This window comes from Nipponia nippon, unplaced genomic scaffold (assembly GCF_047370975.1).
Source record: "Nipponia nippon isolate SJK-2023a ecotype South Korea unplaced genomic scaffold, ASM4737097v1 scaffold_5, whole genome shotgun sequence".
NCBI lineage: Eukaryota > Metazoa > Chordata > Aves > Pelecaniformes > Threskiornithidae > Nipponia > Nipponia nippon.
Window position 1 is genome coordinate 41962422 of NW_028262369.1, and position 17477 is coordinate 41979898.

General features: G+C 35.8%; 2 protein-coding genes across 3 annotated transcripts; one reads left to right on the forward strand and one right to left on the reverse strand.

Annotated features, from left to right (window-relative positions):
• The first annotated feature begins 139 nt into the window (after positions 1-139).
• On the forward strand, positions 140-4405 carry TRMT13 (tRNA methyltransferase 13). Its single transcript, XM_087733352.1, has 6 exons — positions 140-291; positions 733-900; positions 1209-1281; positions 2285-2359; positions 3266-3680; positions 3998-4405. The coding sequence occupies exons 2-6, from the start codon at positions 751-753 to the stop codon at positions 4191-4193; spliced, it is 909 nt and encodes a 302-aa protein (XP_087589478.1). The 5' UTR covers positions 140-291; positions 733-750; the 3' UTR covers positions 4194-4405.
• Positions 4394-17447, reverse strand: LRRC39 (leucine rich repeat containing 39). 2 transcript variants are annotated; one of them, XM_009468285.2, is made up of 11 exons: positions 16747-17447; positions 16379-16478; positions 14962-15224; positions 12537-12738; positions 11518-11623; positions 10255-10411; positions 9530-9666; positions 7794-7939; positions 7244-7396; positions 6007-6146; positions 4394-4528 (listed from the first exon to the last, which is right to left on the reverse strand). In XM_009468285.2, the coding sequence occupies exons 4-11, from the start codon at positions 12659-12661 to the stop codon at positions 4473-4475; spliced, it is 1020 nt and encodes a 339-aa protein (XP_009466560.1). In that variant the 5' UTR covers positions 12662-12738; positions 14962-15224; positions 16379-16478; positions 16747-17447; the 3' UTR covers positions 4394-4472. The 2 variants fall into 2 exon arrangements, with proteins under 2 accessions (XP_009466560.1, XP_087589476.1); XM_087733350.1 differs by lacking the exons at positions 4394-4528; positions 14962-15224; positions 16379-16478; positions 16747-17447 and adding an exon at positions 13241-13287 and having other exon boundaries at positions 4538-6146.
• Positions 17448-17477: the final 30 nt, after the last annotated feature.

A 17477-nucleotide genomic window follows, 5' to 3' on the forward strand; every position in this document is an offset into this window, starting at 1 on the left:
TTACAAATTGCATGGTGTTCTTCTGAATTTTTACTTATTTTGTATTAACTCATAATAAATCTAAGCTACAAAAGGTAAAATACTGTATTTGCTAAAAAGTAAAAGGAATTTTTTACTTTTTCTCTAAGAGCTGGTCCTAGATTTCCTGGTTGTGTAACAGATGCATAAAAAGGATTGGAGAGCCTGAGTTTACCTTCTGCCTTTTTAATGTATATTGAACAGCAGGAATTTTGAGAGAGATGGATTGCATACTGTAGCAAAATGGAAAGTTTTGGGAAGAAGATTTAAAAAGTGAGAAGTGTCTCGTTTCTGTACTTTCTTTCCGTGCTCTACTTTCCTATGTATTGTAAAATGTGTAACTGCAGCAGAGAGAGAGGGCTCTGCCGGCACTGATGCTTCATAGAAAATCCAGTACGGTACCCATATTTTGGATGGCTACTTCAAGAATCAGCAGAGAACAATATTATCATGTGTACCTGATCCCAAGAATCCATTCCAAAAACTTCTGGTGGAGTTCTGTGAGCAGTGGAAGAAGGGCAGGGTGATGCTGACTAGCCAGAATTTATAATCCCTTTCCTCTGTACACACAAGATCTTCTCCCTAATCTCTCATGACAGGGAAGACTTGAAAAAGTCTTTTGCAGTTTGGTGAAGTAGTCATTTTTCTATCAGGCATTACAATACACAGTGTATATATTTGCTTGGTTCATAAATAATCTTTTGATGTTTGTAGGCTTCTATTTTAGGTAACATGGAAAAATTACATTTACTTGGTCCAGGAAGATGTTTTGTTGAGTTTGGAGCTGGGCGAGGAAAGCTGTCTCATTGGGTTGATGTTGCCTTACAGAATGTTGAAAATATTCAGTTTTTGCTTGTGGAAAGAGCAACTACAAGATTCAAGGTAAGAGAGGATATTGTCACTTTAGCAGAGTATAATGTTTAAACTGTTGTCATTGAAGCTGTTAGTATTTGCTTTTTATCTTCAAAAATAACATAAAGCCTGTGAAATGTTAAAAGTTTTGGAAGTGTGATTGTCTACATTCTGTACTTTGCTGATAGAAAATTTATTAGGAAAAAAAATCTCGGTGTCTGATGTTGGAAATGTGCAGATGTTGACTTGAGAGGAAAAAAGTCCAGCATTAATACCTGGAGCAAAACTATAGTTACTAGTGGCCAGCCCTACTGAATGATCATTTTCTCTTTACACAGGTGGATGGAAAACATAAAAGGAGAGATTCTATATTTGAAAGGCTCCAAGTTGATATTCAACACTTATGTTTAAGTAAGTTCCTTCTTGGCTTGCATAATTCTGAAAGAGAGGCTTCATTTTAGACTCTGAATACTGGAGTTCAAGACAATTTGTATGTAGCACGCTTAAATGTACTTGGTTTTGAAGATTATTCTCAATGGTTGCTTGGACACAATGCTGTGTGTATACACATATGTATACACACACACGTACACATATATATATATTAAATGGGGATCTAAAATTTTCTGCTTTTTATACGCTTATAGGACATCATTATAGGTGAGAAATACCAAAACAAAAACATTTTGAAGGTTTTTTTAGACCTTGCAGGATTAAACACCTTTGCATTGTTTGTTTTAGGTGTGCGGAATGAAGCGAGTCATGCATATCATTCATACGCTCTGTACATCAATACTGTAGAATTTGTGGGAACACCTGTCATCAGGAGATGCATTAATGTCACATTTGCATTTCATAGGCAGTATAGAAAGACTGAAATGGTTAAATAGATAAATGTAACTATCTTAGCATAAATGCAAAATCCTAGAGTTCTAATGCTTCATTTTAATAAAAGGCAAAGTATTTATATTACTATTTAGCTGGAGCTAATCTCTGGGCCACAGATAATTCTGTTAAGGAAAATCAGCCCAGTGTTCTCGGGTAATCATTTTACTGCTATATAGCAGTGTTGCTGCTCAGAAACAAAATCATATTGCTCCATAACAGCATTAAAATACATTCTTTGCCTTTGGACAGGGTTGAGTTGTTTAAGAAAAAGAAGAATATGCTTCTCAGCTACAGCATCCGATTCTCTTCATTTGTTTTAGAAAGAGAAACTTTCCTTTTAATAGCTTCTAACTCTATGTACAGACCACTGTATTTTTAGTAGTAGTAAACATTTATTTCTTTTTTAAAGTATGCTGACATTATATTATCCAGAAAAAATATTGCCCCAACTATAATAATAGAGGTTGTGGGGTGGTTGTGGATTGTGTGTATATTTTCTTCCTTTTTTTCTTCTTTTCCCTTCCAGATAAGGTACCTATTTTGGAGAAGAAAAAACTGCCAGTGGTAGGAATTGGGAAGCATTTGTGTGGTGCTGCAACAGGTGTGAATTATCTATGTGTTAACTGCAGAAAATTAGGATACTAAATCTTACAATCTGAATGGAGTGATCTTCCAAACTGTCCTTTTAAGCTTTTCTTGCCCTCTAACCTTTTGTTGGTGAATGTAGCAATTACATTCTAAATATCTATTGACTTCAGTGGAATAGTAAATGGATAATACATGCAAGGCTACTTTAGACAGAAGTAAAACCTTTCTTGTTTTCTATAGAGTAGAACAAAGAATAGTGTATGGCAGTGTGGGTCATGTATGTGTAAACTGTTGAAAGTACTTTTTTTTTTTTTTTTGCCTCTACTCTGAAATATTTTTCTTTCTACATTTGTATTGGCTGTCTGAACATGTATCCCAAGCAAACAAATAAGAAAAATGTGTTTCTGTCCTGATAATTTTCAACTAATACACTTTTTCTAATGTTATATGCCTACTAAGTAGAGACAGACATCTCAAATATGACACCTATATAGGTACTGTTACAAAGATGACACAGTTAAGCATTTAAGAAGTACATGTACATATTAAATAGATTGTGTTCTAGATATCAAACTTTTAGAGCAAATACTTGCATATGTTACAGGGAAGAGATCCTCATACAATATGCCAGTTTGTTAAGTATTTCATATTCACTTGTGTAGAAAAAATATTCAAGAGGATAAGCCCTTAGTAGCTCCAGAGGTCTCATAATGTTAATTTAGCATTTAGGGTTTTCATGTTTTCAAAGCATGCTTGTAACTTTTAGTGATCCTTAAAAGGGCTTTTTGGCTTAGTTTGTGATGTACACTTTTATTATTCTTCGTGGGAAGTACATTCCCAACCATGATAGCAGCCTGTATAAATAATGGCGTGGTGTTCATCACTATTTTTTTGGGGGGGTATATCTGTTTTTTCCCAGATCTTGCTTTGAGATGCTTGGTTGAAAGTTACACAACTTGCTGTGATGGAGAAAATGAAGAGCCTGCACCAAAACGCTCTAGGAATGATGAGACAGAGGTGGCTCCTAACAATTGTGCTGATAATGAAAGCAACAAAGACAACTGTAAGCCTGTAGCTGGAATTGTTATTGCACTGTGCTGCCATCACAAGTGTGACTGGACACATTATGTAGGCAGAGAGTTCTTTAAATCAGTAGGAGTTGGACCAGTAGAATTTCATTATTTTCAGAGAATGAGTAGCTGGGCCACTTGTGGCATGCGAGAAACCACAACCAAAGCCTCTACAAGCGAAGAAAATGAGGATCAAACTAACGACACAGAAGAACATGAGCAAACATTCAGCAAGACAGAGAGTGGTTCCGATACTTTACAAGGGTATGTAATTTTTTTTCTAGCAAATGGACTCCTGCAGAAAAGCAAAATTTTGTACAGTGGTATATGAAATTCTTCTGGGTCCTCAAAATGACTCATTTATCGAACATTTTAATTATTAGATTTATAAAAATATTCTACTTTAAAAATACAATTTTCATGGACATACACTTCAAAATATTTAAACAGTCATGCTTGCCTGAATTAAAATGAACTTAGAGTAACGTAAATAGTTTTTCTAAGCTTAACTACTAATGTTGATTAACAACACTGTTCTTTTGACACGTTGTTCATTGTCTTCCTCCTTTTTATGAAACTAGGATACTTACTGTTGAAGAACGAAAGGAGATAGGTTGCCTCTGTAAACTGCTGATTGATCATGGACGGATTGAATATTTACAACAACGAGGATACAAGGCTGCACTACAGTATTATACGGAGTCTGCTGTATCCTTGGAGAATGTCCTGTTGACAGCTGTCCCAAGTCCATCTTTGATACCAGAGCCAACTACATGACAGGAGATAGATTTGGAATTGGTAGGGAAAAAACCTGTAAAACTTATCTGGATTTTTTTTTAAAAAGCTAATTCATTGCTTACAAAAAAAACCTGGTTTAGCCTTTCCTGTACCTAGGAAAAGGTCTTATATTTCCCAGTTTCACTGGGAATTACAAATATGCAAACCAGTTCTCATCAGTGGAAAAATAAAGTCCCTAAGAATATCTGAAACCTGTTGTACGCCTCTTTTTTAGGAAGAAGTATACTTCATCTTTTCTTCCAGTCACAGTTACATTCTTTATTCATTAGCATTTATGATAGGAGAAGGACCAGAAGTACAACTTTCCAGATTTCCTGAAAGACAATGGGTTAAATTAAGAGAAATTAACATACTTCATTTTCATTTCGAAGTTCAGGATAGCTTTATATTTCCTCTTAAATTATTTAAGTAGGCCTAGGTACTTTCATCAGCCCATGCTGCTAGGGGAATCTGTTAAGGAAGAAAACTTGTTTGTAAACTGTCATCTTGATATATTTTTGCTAATTTGATTATTCATTCATGAAATATTGAGAAGAAAAAAGCTGGCTTAGCGTTCTAAATCAAAAGCATTTCAGGCATTCATTTTTTAAGCCTTCATGATACAGAGAATGAAGATCAGAGAGAACATTTTATATCTGCAATGAGTGAAGTTCTCTCTGCAAGTAACAGCTGCCACCTCCACATCTCTTCAAAAGAGCTCATTTTGGTCTCTGTCCTGGTTTCAGCTGGGATAGAGTTAATTTTTTTTTTTCTTCTAGCTGATACAGTGCTGTGTTTTGGATTGAGTATGAGAATAGTGTTGATAACACACTGATGTTGTAGTTGTTGCTGAGTAGTGCTTACACTAGTCAAGGACTTTTCAGCTTCCTATGCTCTACTGACTGAGAAGCTGGGAGGGAGCATGGCCAAAGGGCTATTCCATACCACATGATGTCATGACCAGTATATAAAGTTGGGGGGAGTTGGCCGGGGGGAAACTGCTGCTCAGGAACTGGCTGGGCATCAGTCAGCGGGTGGTGAGCAATTGCACTGTGCATTACTTATTTGGTATATTCTTTTATCATCATTATTATTATTTTCCCTTCCTTTTCTGTCCTATTCCCCCTCGCCCTGATTCTCTCTCCCATCCCACTGGGCAGAGGGGGAGTACGCGAACAGCTCTGTGGTGTTTAGTTGCCTGTCGGGTTAATTTTCTTGTCATACTGATTGAGAAACGGGATGAAATTGGGGGGGGGGGGGGGTTGCTTAGGTGACTGGATTTTCTGTCAGGGAAAGCAAGTTGTAAGAAACATCTGTTTATCAGGTGTTGATAATTCATTGCTAAAAATGTTGTACGTTGGGAACATAGGCATCTCTCCTTACATCCTTCTTTAGTAGTCCCCATCTGGACAACATCTAAAACCAGAGAAAGTTGAGCTTCATGAGACAAACAGTGCTGGAAGACCCACACTATGTAAACTCTGATTAAATTGTAAATATAAGAGACAGTCATCAACTTCCAGTTATCCAGGCTGTAGGTAACTCAGGCACGTTCATTCCAGTGTTCCATGGTTCCAGTATGTTCCTACCAGAATATATGCTGTTCATGTGAAGACCTACTGTGCCAACTCCTGGTAAAAGTGCCCCTGCCCTCCGTAAAAATCTGTTTACAGATTTTTGGAAAGTGTTAATCATTTATTAAGAAGATTATTCATGTTTCATTTGTACACATATCCTAGCTTGCTTTTATCCAGTTTGTCCTTCCCTTCCTCACTGTATTCCAGAGGGATTAGAACTAATAAAAAAGCCATACCTGTTTTCTTCAGTGACTCCTGGATATACATGTGCATGAATTCAATGCCAAACATTTCCTGTTGCTCCTCCTCTTCTGCGTTCTCACATGGAGGGAGTGTTACCTCTAACTCCAGTGGGTTGTCTCTGAAGTTGACAAATCTGACAGTTCACCAGAAAAGGTTACTCTTGCAATAGGTTTTGTCCAGAGAGAACAACTCTTTTGAAACTGAATTAAGATTCCTCAAACAATATTTTGAGCAAAATAAGTCTTTTCTTATACTAAACCTACTACTATATTAGTAGTATTAAGTGAACTAAGCTAAGAAGACCCCTTATAATAACAGTAGCTGACTGTGGTGGGAGAAAACATTGCAGTCCTTGCCATTTTGTCTTCAGGTTTTCACCCCACTGTCAGCCTTATTGAGCTCCCACAAACAGATGAGTGGATGAGAACAAGAGTGCAAAGGCCTGCATCCTCCCAGCTTTGCAAGGCAGCAGCCTCCCTCTGTTCTCGATCCATCCCTGGGCCTATGCTTGCATGTATTTGCTTAAAGAGGTGCTGCTTCTTCCAAAACATCTGAAAACAGGAATTGTCTTACTGGGTTAGACGTGATTTATTTAGACTAGCATTCTTTCTTTAAAACGGCCAGCATCCAGTAATTCAAATGAAAATGCAAAGAACAGGAAAGTTTCTGTCAATAGTATACAAAATAATATTTCCAATTCTACCAATTAAAAATTTACATTCATTCTCTCTTACTTTTCAAATCAAGAGAGTTTCATTGATATCCTTATACCTAATCCTTTTTGTTTAACCATGAATGCTTGACTTTTCAGTGCCAAAGTTCTACTTTTTGTCATTTTTATGCTGTTACATATTTTTCCTCCTAGCTCTTGGCTTTAGAGAGTGATATAAAAGGCCAATTAGAAGTGGGCATTTGGACCTTTCAGAAATGAGAAAATGTATTCCAGTCTCCTGTTACATTTGGGACTGTAACTATCATAGCTTACTTCTTTAAATGAGTTATGCTACACAAAGCTTTCTTGACCAGATCCTCAACTGTTGTGAATCTGTGTAATTATGCTGATTTACATGGCATTGTGTCCACCTGTACAACTGTGGATGTGCCTTTTCTTTTCCACTTCCTTAGCATCACTCTATGATACACAACTCAAGGGAGGCTTTAAAACTTAGCTTTTAGTATTTTTATTTAGATTTTATAGTATTTTTATTTATATTTATTGCTTTTTCTTACCTCAGATTTGTCATGTCCTTCATACAAGCTGGAATATCCTTAAGTTTGTTGTTGCTAAGAACGAGAGTACTAAGATTTTTCATATTACCAATGGTTTCTGGCAAAGAGTTTATCTCATTCCTTTGGAGCCATAAAGTGTGGAGATTTTCCATTCTGTAAAATAGGTATTTGCACAATCAATCAGGATTTAGAAAATTAATCTTAGCAATCATTAATATAAAAAGTACTTGATTAATTTTTACAGCCACATAAAGGACTTGCATAAAGAATACAACAATTCTCAAAGAAAACCCCATATCCAAGATAATCACCTAACCTCTAGTTAACAATGTCATTGGCAAGAAATATTTGATAGTTGATACTGAATTTATTGTTTATTGAATGGATTATTCCAGCTCATCCAAAATATTACATTAGGGTTGATAAATCTTAAGTTTGCAGTGAGGTTAACATCAAAATAATCTTTTGAAGTAGCATTTAATAATTAGAATTTCAATTCAACGGAATTGAGTAATGTAATGAATAAGATGTGAACTTTGAGATTTATTACCTGTCAATTCCATCGGGAAGCTCCTGGAGTTTATTTCCCCCCATATCTAACCATTCTAGACTTGGCATGTTGAGAAGAGCTGAAGGGATGGTAGTGAACTGATTCATGCACAAATCTATGTGTGAAAGTTTCTTTAAATCACTGAGCTGAAACGAAAGGGAGAATTAATGCAAGTTTGTACAGCTGTTTCATTACAGCAGTGCTGTAATAATGTTGACTGAAAAAAACAACAACGAAACAAAACACTACAACACATTTGGGAGTTAGTAAACACAGAATGGTTTCTGAGTTACATTAGCTGGTATTACCTAACGATTACAGTTCTCACCTGGAAGGTAGGTAGGTTTGAAACTGATCAGGCAGAAGAACTTTATCTCCCACCTGGTAGTGAGTGTCCTAACTGCCGAGAAGCTGAATGCCCCGACTACAACGCAGATATACCCCAAGCCTTGAGAAGAAAAGGAATTTTAAAGACACCACTGTCCTTAGTATTTCGTACTCAGTGGTGTCTCTCCATGCAACATGCCATTTTTCGTTAGTCAAGTATTTCAATTTTTATGGATCAAATTGCACGGACTGTATTTTAGAGTGAACCTAGACACTTTCCATGTTGGCAAGTCTACTACTATGGCAAGACATGCCAAAAATTAAATATAGCATCATTCAGTATCCCAACACCTAAGTCCTTTGGTGAATCATGCCTTCAGGTGCATTTACAATGTCCAAGTGATGTAAAGATGTTTTATTGCAAATCTGGTCCAACTGTCTAAATACTAAATGCCACTCAAGTACATATAACCAAAGCTTCACAGTGTTCACATCACCATAGTCTCAATAGGACATAACTACATATTTGCTATGAGCTGTTATAAAGCTATCAATCACTCTACCTTACACCATGTAACTTGTATCCACACAGATTTTGTAAATTCTGGATTCTGATTCATAGTGTATATTTTCATTCGAAGATTTGTTGTTAGGTATTACTGTTTGGACTCAATTTTGCAGGGCACTGATTGATTGCTGTCAACTATTGCCACTACTGTTTTTTAAAATAAATTAAAACAAGTAAATACAGCTATGTACTTGTCACCTCTACCTAAGAGACTAATACTTAGAGATGCAGGTCTCTCTCACATTTAGGTCAGCCCAAATTAAAGTTCAATAGTACGTGAGAAGTTGTTTTCATTCTCTCTTAATTGCTTTCAACATCTCAGAACAACGTTCATTCAACTCTTTGGGCATAGGCAGTTGTATAAGTGACACAAACCCTTTTCATAGCTAGCAGCTCTGGTAAAGATGCTCACAGTTGTGTCCTGGCATATGGTATGAATTTGTACTCTCAACCATAAAAGGGAACTTCCCTGTGCTAAGGTGTCAGATCCTCACCTGCTTCCCTGTGCTAAGGTGTCAGATCCTGGGGCGTATCAGTGAAGACCTTCAGCCTAAACAAATTAACATCAAGTCTATCACTGTCCTATATGCACTACCAAGTCATTGATCTGGACAAAATAAAGATTGGCTCCTTCAACTACTGAGGTATATGTATGTCCTCCTCATGTGGCTTCAGTTCGACTGGTCATATAAACATTGTTCACATATGCGTTCCTGTGGAATAGTTGTGAAATCAGAATATCAAAGCAAATCTGAAAACATGGAGTGCAACGTTTAATGATAATTTGTTTTAGATTAATTAAAAATATGCATTAAACAAAACTAAACAAAACAAAGAAAACCTGAGGAGGAAGATCACAGATACTCCTGTTGACAGCCAGTTCCAATCTTTCCAGACTGACGCAGTTACTTATTTCCTTAGGAACAGACTTTATTCTATTGTAACTGAGAAGCAGCTCTTGGAGGCTAGTCAGCTGGCCTGCAAGGAGAACAATGAGAAATGATGAACGTTCACGGTCGTTCTATTTGAAGTACAATATTACTTGTTTTGTGTTATCCTTGTACTGTTATACAAGTGCTCTGTGTTCTCACTAAAAACAAACAAACAAAAAAATTCACTGAAATTCAAATAGTAGGAGTTCAGGACTCTTTAGTACAGAACTGCACTCTAGTTGAGTGCTAAAAAAAAAAAAAAACAAAACCCAAAACCTAAAAAAACTTCTTATGAACATAGGCTACTCATGCTGCGGACTCAGAACATGAAGCCTGTTTTTCAATATCACTTTTCTAGCTGCATTCTGATGTCTAGTATCTGCTGTGCTTACAAGCTTTTTTCTCATGGGGAGCTTTCATAAAGATATGTCTCCTCCATCCAGCCATTTTTTTTAATTTATAGGGCATCCATGGTCTAAATAGCTAGATCTCTATCTCACTGTCAGACTTAAATTGTCTGTTTTCTAACTACCCAATGGGATTGCTATACAGGCAAAATGCACAAAAACAGCATGTTTGTGTAAGATTAATTTTCTTAGAAAAGCAGCTTAAAATAAGAGAAAGCACAGCTCACCAATTTCTTTAGGTATACTTTCAATTGAGTTCCGGGATAGATCCAGAACAACAAGATTGTGAAATCTTCCAATGAACTGAGGAATTTTCTGCAAACTAGTTCTGTGAAGCTGCCATTCCTGGAGATGGACTAGTTTCAATAAGCACGAAGGTAGTGTCTAAGACATGAAATACGAACCAGAAGAAATTCAGCTTAGTATACAACAAGAATACAGGCTTAGGCAGAAGTTTTATTTGAAACAGTAACAGTCTTGTGATTTAAAAAAAAAAAAAAAAGAAAGAAAAAAGAAAGAAAAAAGAAATCTTGCCTTCTGCTCAAGCTATACTGTAACATCCCAAAATGAACACCATCAATGCAGGTCATTCTGACCATAGATTTAACCTGCCCGCTTTTTGCTCCCAGGATTTAGATGTCCGCGCTACTGTCATTGCTTGAAAAGTCTCAGGCTTACTTTTGTTGGTTTCTTTTTTTTAAACAAAGCCAATATAGCTGAAGATGAAACTGCTCTAAATAGCTTTTTGGATTTAAATGGTGATCTAAATTGTATTTCCTGTTCTGTTAAGAAAAACAGTGAGCATCTGAGAGCAGAAGAGCTGAGGGATAGAAAAACTACAACGTCTGTATGCTATGAGTTCTGAACAAGGAACATTGGCTGACAGACCACCAGAGCATGGCTGGGTGTGGCTGTCACTCTCTGGCCTCGGCATGATCTAATTCTCATCACTTCATAGGAACTGGCATCTGCATTTCTGTGTAGCTCTGAACAGACTGTTAGCTTCCACTCTGTTGTTGATTCTACAGTTAGCCACTTCCCCCCACGCATTAGAAACAAGAATTGTAGTATTCTGGGAATCTACTTGCTCATTTTCACTCTTAGAAAGAGAAAGTAAACAACAGTAAGAAATATTTTCATGCACCTAAACACAGAGGGTTTTCACTTTGATATATTTCAGTAGTTCTGGTATGTTAATGTTAAATGAGGATTTACATAATTGAACTCATAATTTGCACTGTAAATAATTTCTAATTCAGAAAAGCCTTTTGGGCTATCTTTTTTGCAGCGTAATGCTTAATATTCAGGACTAAAAAAATCCGCTTGCTTTTACGCTCTACAACAGTGTGTCTCAATTCATTGTTAGCAAAGCACACAGTGAGCACTTCATAGATTAAAAATAGTACAACTGTGAGTGTAAAGTTGTAAATAGTAGTTTTCTAATGCATCAGTCATTCAACTCAAGCAACATCCATTCCTATCAACACTACCTTCCATTCTTCTTCCTCTATCCTTAAAATTGCTCTTCCATCTTCATTAATAACTTTTTCTTTGAGCTTTGCTAAAGCAGCTCTCTCCTCCCAGACAAGTAGAAGCCTACAAGGGAAGAAGATCTGTCAGTGGTGCAACAATGAATATGGGCAATAATTACTATCCATTCTATTTTCTGGAACAAAGAGACAGTAGCCTTTTTGGATGTCAAACAACATTTATTATATCTGGATGCTAAATATACTATCAATTTGAGGGAAGGCAAGAACACAAAGTAATGTTTGGCTGAGGTAATCTATAGGAATTGTATTTTACTGTTCTTCAAATTTACAGTCAGAAGAAAGACATAACTTCATTCACTTTCATCATGTTGCAGCAGGGCAACAGAATGTAAAGTCATATGAAATTAAGTTCCAAAGCCATTAATTTTGAAGCAGTCTCCTAAAAAGAAAGCCTTCAGTTCCACCAAAAGTAAGTGCAATCAAGACAGGTCAATCAGCTAGGGATTCTTTTAGCCTGATTTCCAAAGGGGACTTAAACAAGAATTACAAAAATTAGGCTAATTCTCTTTCTGCTTGTATTTTCCATTAGTAACTTTTGAATTTGTTATTCTATTTCAAACACATCTGACAAATTGGGGAGGGTTCCAAAAATAGAATGCTAAATTTCTTCACATTGCATGAAATTGCTGGCCAGACAGAAGACCAAGCAACCCTGTTAATGCCTCCATTGAGAAGAAAGCATAACAAATTAAATCTCCACTGGTTAGAATATCACACAGGAGAGGATTTTAATATCTGAATTTAGGGGATTTAGTACATATGCTAATATTTTTATCACAGAACACAATTCTTGGTTTGACCTGACCACATTGCTAGGTTCTAACCAGTGGGAATTCTGCTGGAGTAACGACTAAAGAACTAGACTCTGGTTGAGTTTGAAAAGACCAATTATAGTTTTGTGAAATGTAACACATAGTCTAGCTTTTCACATACTTAAAGATCTACAATTTACCTACCTTCCTGCAGACCTCTGTCTGAATTCCTTTTCTTTCTGTAATTCTTCATTTATCTTGTGTATTCTCACTTCCCAAAGTGTCTTCACAGCAGTGAATGTTCCAACGCAAACTGCAGTTTCAGTCATGATCCTTACATGTTCAGATTCAGTCACAGGAATCTGACTGTGAATTCTCAGGCTCAATTCATCAGCACATGTATCAGCTACCAGATGGGGACAGTGACATGAAAACAAAAATACTGTGATACCCACTTGATTATATTATTAAATTTAGTTAATGTATAGAACTGACAGAATTTTACCAACGGCTTTCTCTTTATAAAAATAGATAATTGCACCTAGTTCAATTTTCTTATAATAAGAAATGGTGTTCTTGCAATCTCTCTGCGTTCTTAGTCAGTGAAAAACTGCTCATCTCAGTTCCTTCCAATTCGTAGGCTGAGAACTGACCATAATTATTAAATGCAGATATGAGCATTGATTGCCCTCCCAGGAAGAAATTAAGCTGTTACCTGCAATTTAAGGCAGTTAAATCCCGATAGCTGCATCCTGGCAGCTACCTGGTATAAATAACTGTAACTAAAGGAGTTTTGCATGTTAGAGAAACTGAACTGTTGCTGGAAATAAATTAGTATACTTTATTTGCATTCATTTTCTTCATAGTTCAACTCATTATAATGTATTTTATATTTAGTAATGCATTACCTTTAAGAAAAGGCTTTTTAAATTCTTCAGATCTCTCTTTGAATCTTCTTGTAGACGTGCTGTTAGGATCCACATTTAAAAAAAAAATTCAGCCTAAAGTTTTGAAGTCATCTATTTCTTAGTGAAATAATTAATACATATTTTCCTGAAGAGCAGCAAAGTAGGATACTCAGTCATCCTAATCAGTGCATCTCTCTAAAAAGCATTCTTATTGCCATTATTGTAGTCATTTAGGGAAGGGCTTTTTTGGCAATAAACTGGAGCCAAGATATTGATATTCAGATAAGCTTGGAGGGCTAAACTTCATGCCAACAGCAGTGTACTCTGAACACTGATGATCTGAATGCTCCCTTTCAAACTTTTTGCTAATATTTGCAGGGACAAGTAAGAAAAATGTCTTGCATATCCATTCAAACTAAAAAAGTGAGGATAACTTTCTTCGAAACAAGAAGATACATAACAACAAAAGTGGAATTTCAGGTCTTTTCATACACATATTTCCCTACAATAATTGCTGCAGGTCTGTCTTTTAGACCAAATCTTTTCTATTGTATTTACTCCATTATAATTTTGTGTAGCATGGATACACCACAATTGCACAGTGAACATTTTTGTGTTCAAACTGTCAGTCATTCTGTTTTATGTTTTCCATGTCTTCTGCTAACACAGTAATTTGTAAAGCCTGGTTATACTGAAATCACGTCATTAAAAATGTATAGGCAAGCAAATAGTAAGAAATGTAAATTGTCAGGATTGCTTCCTGTTGTAAAGACAGCATAAAATCAAATTATAATGCCTGAGTAAAGAAGAATCTGGTCCAATGCTTCAATATTAAGGATTCTTAACTGTTCTCTGTTTGTTAAGGAAAAATGGCAGGATTTGACAGGTGATGCAAATGGCAACCGCAGTGTGGCACAATGCAGTCTGGCATTTGGGTTCCTAAAAAGGGATTGAATTTTTTCCTGTAAAGAGAGGATTGTACCCTCTTTCCTCTCCCCGCCCCCCCAGTGTGATCACATTTACTAGTTTGAAGGATTAACTTCTCTTTCAGTGGTCCTTACAGTAATTATCTTTCCCATTCCTCATCCCAACATGCAACAGTAATCACTAAGACATTGTATGAGGGTTTTTGGTCTGATTAGTGGTTACAATTTAAATTGCCTTATTTTTCAGGATTAAACTTCTACTGAGATTAAGTGATTTACCTGATCTATCATTTCTTGTTGTTTAGAGACATTTTTTGAACGATAAGCCTTTTTAGATAGAAAACTGGAAATCTTTTATATAAATTACGCAGAAAAGGGACGTTGCGGTGCAAATCTCTAAAGAGATATTTGTACTACTAAAATCAGTATTGGACCGTACAGTCAAAACAATACTTACTTTTAGTAAAGCTTACACTGGACAACTCTCTTTTGCTGTAGAAAGCATATTACTCAATAAACATTGCTTTAGAACCATGAAAGAGGGCCTAAGTATATGACTTTGTTTTCAAAGAGATTTAATTATATAATAACAGTACTACCATCAAAAGCTTCTTGTTCTTAGATCTTATTATTTGTCAGGAAACTAAAAACCATAATAATCATGCCATCACAGCCAACAATTCAGAAGTGAATTCCCAAGCGTGGCTGTAAAACAACCGCAAATTTACTCCCAAGTAATCAGACCTCCCAACAACTTCATCTCCAAGCATCTGAAAGAGTTTAACAACAACTTACCTCAATTATTTGGTGTTTTCAGGGATTTTCTGTGACGCATTGCTTTCTGGGCAAGAGCAGAGATAAATTACAAAATCTTGTCTGTACTACCAAAACCATTTAGAACTCTCACTCAGACTCCAATGCAATGTCAGTCTAGTTCTAATTTTAACCTATGCTGAGAATAGAAGGTATCACATGAGGCACTTCTGCAAAACCCCCAAGCATTTGCTGCTCTTCATTTCTTCCCAGTTTGCTGAACATGACTGGACTCCCATAAACTCCTGGACTCCCATTAACAAAAGTTACAAATTGTGAACAAAAAGAACATAGTAGTACTTGTTATGCTCCACAATGAAGAATAAGCTAGTTTAGAACTCAAAATGACAACTGCTTGCTTTACTCTAGTAACGTTTCTCTGCAAGATAACTGAGCTTCCAAGTGCTATTAAACAGCAACATTGACTAATTAGACTAGAAAAAGTATGACATCACTTAAGTATTTTACTCATTACTTTTGCCCATGCTGAAGAATTCTCGTGTTGAAGAATTTTAGTGCAAATTATCAAGTCTGGACAGAAAAGTAACCTTTATCAGGATTTGCAGAGGCGCTATTACTCCCCCCTTTTCATGCTTCCAATCATGAAACATTTTTAACATTCTATTTCTTCAAAAAGCCCTTGGAGAAGATAAAAGGAGAACAACTCTGCCAGAATCATCTTCTTCAACCAAATGGAAAGAGAGACAGCAATAATGACAGGTCACTATTTGAGGCAGAAACCATAAAACTGGATAATTCTAACCAATTCTTGCACTGGAGTATAAAATGTGAAGATGAAATTTAAAAAATATTCATTTGGTTATAACCCTCTTTCAGTAGAAATCAGTTTTCCTCATTATTAGCCTTAGATTCTAGTATTACCACATAGAACTTTATAACCAAAAAACCCTCTCCAGCCCGTGACCAACTAACTACCTGAACACCAATACCTATTTAAAAAGACACTAACTGCTTTAGCTTTCAACTTTCTAAGCCTTTTTTTTTTTTTCCTTCAAGTTATGCAAAAGCAAAAATGATCCAACAGGTTCTTTGATATAGGTATTTCTTCCTTCAGTTTTGGCATAGATTCAATCCCCACAGTGTTTTTTAATCAATGTTTTTTCTTGATCTAAAAAAGTCGTAACTAAAAACCTAACTACTTGATTTCCTCCTCCTTAAAAGAGACAGATAATTAGAGCTAGGAAAAAAAAATAACCTCCTCTTTTATTGGAGTTTTGAGAGACAAAGAAGTTTCAAGCTCCTTGTGTGAGCAAAACTATTCTGTCTCAAATATTTCAAAATCACTTCATTGCTTTCTATCATACACTTACATTTCCTCAATTTATTTTCTCCATAGTTATCAGATTAAAAAAATGTACTATTCAGACTAATCCCTTACCACAACAATATACTTATTTGGTGTTTTCAAGGATTTTCTGTCATTGTAGGAAAGTAGCCATTAGGCTGTGTTCTTTTGGTAGTCTTGAGTGCAGTAGGTTCTTAAAGATAAGAAGAAATAGAAGTTTGAGTCACCTGTACAGGATTGCCTGCATAAAATTCACAAATAGAAACAATATTACAATTCTTTGTGGCTTTAATTTTTTTTATTAGGAATAAATAAATCTGATAAAAATGAAATAGGTGATAAGCATGATATATTAGTCAAACTTCGTAAGAAATGACCTATATATAAAAGACCCTTATACCACAATAGAAATATAAATAGCACCTTACACATATGCTCCCATGCTCCCTCCCCTACATTACCAGCTTTCCTCTTGCTCAGTCTCAGCATCAAGGACAGCAGAGATTCTACCTCTGGTAGCTTCTGTCTCGCATCTTCACAGCTAAATGCAATAGACAGCTTTGGTCTACAATTTTGGAGAATGGTCCTGTAGAGGCAGTTTTTGATATATCTAAAGAAAGGAGAAAATGTCCATTTTGTGCCTCTCAAATTAATTTTTAAGGCCATGTAACGGTCTTTGCTCGTGTCTGTTTGCAACTTATGTTTCTAGAAGGTTTTTATATCCAACAGTTTTCTTCATATCTCCTGTTAAATAACCAGTGCAATCCTCATAAATCTGTTTAGTTTACCTTTAAGCCACATACCTGTTGTCTGTTCTGAAGGCATTAACTTGAACATATTCATTATGTGCCTTGTATCTGAGTTTAAAAAGTCCTTATCTCACACAGTACTTTTAAAATGTTAATTCTTTGTTGTATCTGATTAATCTGTCAAATTCTAGTATCTGCTTACCATCAGGCTTAGCTAATGACAGAATAACAAATGAGATCCTCCTCTTTTTTTTTTCTTTTCCTTTTTTTTTTTTTTTTAACAGACAGATGCTTTCTATAAGAAACAAAAATAACTAGAAAGTATTTAAGGACTGCAACTACTTCCAGCCCATAAAAATAAAGGATATTCTAGAGAGTATTAAGGCCCTGATAGTTATCAATAAATGTTATCAGTAAGCATTTGAATAAATATGGCCTCTTCA

Excerpts from the sequence above, each read along its gene's own strand:
- TRMT13 (XM_087733352.1), top strand. The coding sequence starts at position 751 with ATGGAAAAATTACATTTACTTGGTCCAGGAAGATGTTTTGTTGAGTTT. Across the intron at positions 2,360-3,265 it reads TTTGTGTGGTGCTGCAACAG|ATCTTGCTTTGAGATGCTTG; the intron begins GTGTGAATTATC and ends GTTTTTTCCCAG. Across the intron at positions 3,681-3,997 it reads GGTTCCGATACTTTACAAGG|GATACTTACTGTTGAAGAAC; the intron begins GTATGTAATTTT and ends TTATGAAACTAG.
- LRRC39 (XM_087733350.1), bottom strand. The coding sequence starts at position 12,661 with ATGACTGAAACTGCAGTTTGCGTTGGAACATTCACTGCTGTGAAGACA. Across the intron at positions 9,667-10,254 it reads AAGTATACCTAAAGAAATTG|GCCAGCTGACTAGCCTCCAA; the intron begins GTGAGCTGTGCT and ends TTCTCCTTGCAG. Across the intron at positions 6,147-7,243 it reads AAGGACATGACAAATCTGAG|ATTTGTCAACTTCAGAGACA; the intron begins GTAAGAAAAAGC and ends GTGAACTGTCAG.